Source organism: Branchiostoma belcheri, unplaced genomic scaffold, assembly GCF_001625305.1.
Source record: "Branchiostoma belcheri isolate BF01 breed outbred unplaced genomic scaffold, Haploidv18h27 scaffold158, whole genome shotgun sequence".
Classification (NCBI taxonomy): domain Eukaryota; kingdom Metazoa; phylum Chordata; class Leptocardii; order Amphioxiformes; family Branchiostomatidae; genus Branchiostoma; species Branchiostoma belcheri.
Genome location: NW_017803024.1, coordinates 48,687 through 54,210, shown reverse-complemented (window position 1 = coordinate 54,210; position 5,524 = coordinate 48,687). Strand labels below are relative to the sequence as shown.

General features: G+C 44.1%; 2 protein-coding genes across 2 annotated transcripts in view; one reads left to right on the top strand and one right to left on the bottom strand.

The window, feature by feature from the left end:
• The window catches only part of LOC109465792 (transcription factor GATA-4-like), a 32,880-nt gene extending 27,402 nt beyond the window's left edge, over positions 1 to 5,478 (top strand). The window contains exons 5-6 of the mRNA XM_019763233.1: positions 5,006 to 5,132; positions 5,299 to 5,478. Coding sequence (XP_019618792.1) covers positions 5,006 to 5,132; positions 5,299 to 5,330 — 159 coding nt within the window. The 3' untranslated portion in view covers positions 5,331 to 5,478. The remainder of the gene's footprint in view (positions 1 to 5,005; positions 5,133 to 5,298) is intronic.
• LOC109465789 (tripartite motif-containing protein 3-like) overlaps positions 1 to 5,524 on the bottom strand; it is a 134,914-nt gene that overhangs the window by 101,287 nt on the left and 28,103 nt on the right. The gene's annotated exons all lie outside the window — the stretch shown is intronic.

The window sequence follows — 5,524 nt, the reverse complement described above, 5'->3', positions numbered from 1 at the left end:
AAACCATTCCTAGCATTGTATCCCAGTGTACAACAAAATATTGTCGGTCATTTTGTTAGTTATATTTTAAGGTAATTGTGTAATGTTTGGCACTACAGGATCATTTTTATTTAACGGGTACTTTAAATGACATACAAGACTTAAAATCAGTGTTATGTTATTTTCTTTAATTATCTTACATCAAGTCAAGTAAAATGCTATTTTCTACAGTTCAGGACATTTCATGATTGAAAATGAGCACCATTTTATAATGGATTGTACACTATACAATGATAAGCGCCTATTGCTGTTCACCTTTCTTTCCGCTTGTCCAATTGATTTCAATACGTTAGATGCTATAGATAAATTCAACTACATTCTCAGGGGAGATAACCAATACAGTGTTCAAATAGGAAAATACATTAAAGAATGTTTCGATCTTAGAGACCACATGTTAGAGAATGGTTAACCTTTATTGTTGCATCATACATATACTCTGTACGTAAGATGACGTTATCCACACATGTATGTAGCTTTGTTAGATCTTTAGTTAAGTTGTAGAAGACCATACAAAAGTCTCTGTACTTTTTTGTTGTGTCAATAAAGAATCATCATTATATTAAGCTATTGGAGAGTGTGCTAGAGTACAAGTTCAACCATCAGTTCTATAAGCTATGTCACAATGTGCACTGCTGCAATGTAAGTTCTCTCAGTCCTCCTTAGCTATAAGCTAAAATAACAGGTGTCCCTCCCAGGGCCTGTACATGATGTGAAAAACAGAACTTCAGTTGGCTGATCCATGCTGAATCTAAGGTCTTGTATCACGTCATAGATTCCTGTTTCGCAGAAGAAGTCCCACAGAAAGTTAACCTCCCCCCTGTAAGTCTCATCACTTCGACAAGGCTGGAGTGTCGGACGGAACGTTATCGCTCCTGACTTGAACTTGATCGAGCCTGCTTGTTTGAAATTCCAGAAATGGCATTTAAATTGCGGAGTAAGAAGCAGAGTGGGTCTGGCTGATAACCGCGCGCTGCAAACCTGTTATCTACGCTTACAGGCAAAACACGGGCAACCGACTGAGAGGATTACAGATAAGAAACCTTCGGGACGGCTGAAAATATCAGGCAGTGACATTGGAAAGGCTTCCCCACAGCTTGTACATGGAAGGTGATACAACAAAACAGCCAGGTTTTAACAGTACATGGTAGAGTCTGGCACTACATGCTAGGGTCTTGGAAAACAGGCTGGTACTACTGACAGGTTTTACATACTGGAAACAGGCTGGTTGTGTATGCTTGTGTCATGCATGTACCAGTTATGTTAGTTGTTGCCATAGTTGTGTAGCTGCTGTAAGGGCTTAACTGTTGGTTTACCAGAGGAAATTGTTGGTCTTACCTTTATCAGAACATTGTTAGTAATATGATAGGATTACACAGTTAGATACGGGTCGTTAACCCCTTATCCAACCACTACTGAGCTTGTAATCACAAGGAGAACACAGTGTGTGCACGTTGTCCTTGTGATGTCAGCACTTATCGTGTACCTGGGTGGTTTGGCAGTTCTGGGGTTGAGAGGACAACTGTAATGGGCTTCAGCACTGAAGGATGGAGACTATGGTGTGGATTTTCCTGCTGCAGCAGCCATCAGGTGTTTTCTTCCCCGCTGAGTCCCAGCTCAGCTAAAATCTGGTGCCCCCTTTTCACCCCCCTAAAACCCATCCACCACCCTTAAACAGATCCACCCCCTATCCACCCACCCCTCTTTCTACCCCCTCCCTGTCCACCCCCCTCGGCTCAGATGTCGGTGGCTCAGCTAGAATTTGGTGCCTCCCTCTCCACCACTATAACAGTAAACTGATCCAACCCCCTATCCAACCCCCCCCCCCGTCAGCTCAGATGTCCATGCCCACATTCCAGCCTGCCTGAGCGGATTAGTGGATTAAGCAGGATTAGCGTTGGGGCTGCTGAGATCCCGGGATCAGGGCAGTAAGCTGGGGACTAGCGGTGCCAGGATGTGGGAAATCCTCCACAGCTCGGACAGCTGCAAACAGCTGACAACCTGCCGACAGACAGACTTTGCCAGTTACCATGGCAACGGGATGTGTGCAGGGGTTGCTATGGCAACTGGCATCACCATGGAAACGTTCTGTCTGTATGGGTCACTATGACAATGGCCTGCTTCCACAAGATCATCTAATGATGTATTAACCAAGAACTTCATTTAGCATGAAAGTTCATCTGTGTTGTTACTTACCCAATTTTAGGGGTTAAGTCCCAATTTTGTACTCTAAGTGTTGGAAGTTAAAGCTCAGTCTTTATTTCACAAGAACTTCATTGATGTGGTCTAGAAAGGTTTTTCTCTGCTCCTCCAGATACAGGCTATTTCAGTGTTTTCTCTCGCTGATCTGTAGTTGTTTGTGAGTTACAGCTTGACGTCAGCCTGTTCCGTGATGTCTCATAGTTTCCAATGTTGTTCCATTGATCTGCTGTCACCAGAAGCAGGTTTTATCGTGGATAATGTGTGGGTGATAGGAGTCAGTCTGTTCCGTGATGTCCCAACCTTCCATAGTCTCCAATGTTGTTGTTCCATTGATTTTGTTGGCTTTTATCTTGTATAATGTGTCTGTGATAGGAGTCAGAGGTGCTGTTAAGATAAGGACAACAGGACCCGAGGCTCGGCTCACAATGGAGCCCCCTTCCCTATCTCACTCTAAGGCAGGGAACACAATAGAGACTCCCTCTCCTATCAGCTCCTACAATAGAGACTCCCTCTGCTATCAGCTCCTATCTCTGCTGCATTTCTGATGTCCCAAAAACTGACCCACTTTGAATGGAGCCTGGATTGTAGCTGCCGTGTTCCATCCACGTCAGGATGGGTTTTATTACAGACACGTCAGAACAGTTTTTATGGAACCTGCAGGAGTCGGAACACCTGCCGCGACTCATCACACCTGAGTGTCTCCTGCAACACCTGAAGTGCCGGGTCGGGTGGTGTAGCGGTAGTGTGTTCAGCACAGGACCAAGAGGTTCCAGGGTTCGAATCCTACCCATGTCAGTGATCTTGTGCCCTTGGGAAAGGCACTTTACACGACTTTCAGGTGGAATTGAGTACCTAGCTTCGGTTAGGGACGTCCATCGGATAGGATGATAAATGGAGGTCCCGTGTTTGAGGAGAGCCACACCCCACGCACATTAAAGAACCCACCGCACTTACCAAAAAGAGTAGGGGACCTTCCCGGTGTGAGTGGTTCAAACCTTACAGTCCTGTCTCATGCAGCTTGTACTTACATGTATAATTGAACTGGTGTGTTACGCCTAAAGGCGGTTTACCGGTTATGCGAAACAAACAAGATGTCATTATAAACCTTGGCTAACTTACCGACAGCCAGGACAGGTGTGTTAGCACACAGGCAGGTGTTTAAGTTGGTTTTATCTTAATTGCACCACTTAACGAACAGTGTTGGAAGCATTTAAGGTAATTGCTGGTGCTTCTTTAATAGGTGATAAGTCTGTTCGCTGGCTGGTTTGTCTATTGTTGAGTCACCAGCATATCTGACTAGTGTTATCATCAACACACAAATGTTATCGGACTGAAGCCATTGCTAACTGTTGGGAAAAGTTGATAATCAAGAAGAGAAAATAGTTTTTGACACTGGGGAAGTTGAAAACGACAGTCAAAATACAGTCGTAAACACACACTTTTATCTGATGGATTACATTGTGCCAAAAGAGTTCATTTTGCCATAAGACATTAATTTTGTGAATCTTGACTGGTTCCTGATAATCACAATGTCTTTAATATGCTGCGTATAACAGAAAGTTTATTGCAAATACATGCCCCAGGGCTAATTGCAGTTACAAACATGTATGAAAAAAGAAAATACAAGGGTATATCATTACGATGAGTCACAGTGACTCATTACCGACCTTATTCACTTCCCATCTGTCCAAACGACTTTTCCTCGTTTCTCAACGTTTCCTCACTTCTTGGGAGTCTGGCCAAAATCAACCCCTGCAAACGACACCCGCGTTTTTCACCCATGTTTTTCTGCGGCTGAGCAGGAAGCGTTTCAAGTTTCTTATCTCCAAACAACCTGACTGAGGTTACAAATATGCGGAAAACTGAACTGCCTTCCTCATCAAATAAAGACTAAGCTTTAACTTCCAACACTTAGACTACAGAAATGGGACTTACCCCAAATTTTCTGCCTTCCTGTCCGACCGATCAACTTTCAAACCATTTTGGCATTTAAGTGCAACGGTATTGTTCTACTGAAAATCGTCCAGCTGGTCCTGAATCACTTTTAGGCTCACCTCAAACATAAGCAGCCAATTATCATTAAACCATCCAAGTTTATTCCCTCTCCTACTTCTTTCAATTCAAATGTTCCTGCAGCCCCAGAAAACTGAGAAATAAAATGTCTGCGAAGACCAATATCAGCTCACCTGACAATGGCTTAGTTCTGGTGCTCACAGTGTACATTTTGTTATCTAAAGATTCATTTATTTGCCCTGTTTATCAACAGTCCTGTACAAATCCCTGATCTCAGAAGTGGGAACAAACTAGATAAACTTACTGAAACAAGATAACTACAGCAGTAACCGATATTCCTGGGGCGGCTGAACTTGAGCTTGAGTGAATGGAGTCGTCAGATTCCTGCTAAAGCCTGGACAAATTACCGGAAACGGTTGGAGGGAGCCGAACCACACGTGTCTCCTGTTATCCCTGCAAACCTGAGGCAGGGCAGGTATTATTAAAGCTGCACCTAAAGCTGGACTAAAGCTCACATGTGGCGCAGAAAGCAGGGATCCAGCCGGACTCAAGCCGGACTTACAGAACATGTGGCCAGCAGGATCGGTTCTCTGGGATGGATTCCTCAACAACATAACCTGTAAACTCTAGGCAGGAAAGGCAAAACTCTGGAATTAGGCAGGCTTAATCTGCAGAAATGCAAAACTCTGTACCTAGACAAGCTTTCTACAGAAAGGCAAAGCTTAAGTAATGACCTTTTCTCCTTTCATTGCAGGTGAACCGGCCGTTGGCCATGAAGAAAGACGGGATCCAGACCCGGAAGAGAAAACCCAAAACTCTGAACAAGGGGAAGGGAGGACAGGGGGACAGCAAGCCTCCGACCAGCACCAGTAATAACACAGGTATGTTACCTAGCGCTACATGTATGTACCTAGCACTACAATGTACCAAAACTCTGAACAAGGGGAAGGGAGGACAGGGGGACAGCAAGCCTCCGACCAGCACCAGTAATAACACAGGTATGTTACCTAGCGCTATATGTACTAACTAGCACCAGTAATAACACAGGTATGTTACCTAGCGCTACATGTACTAACTAGCACCAGTAATAACACAGGTATGTTACCTAGCGCTACATGTACTAACTAGCACCAGTAATAACACAGGTATGTTACCTAGCGCTACATGTACTAACTAGCACCAGTAATAACACAGGTATGTTACCTAGCGCTACATGTACTAACTAGCACCAGTAACAACACAGGTATGTTACCTAGCGCTACATGTACAACTA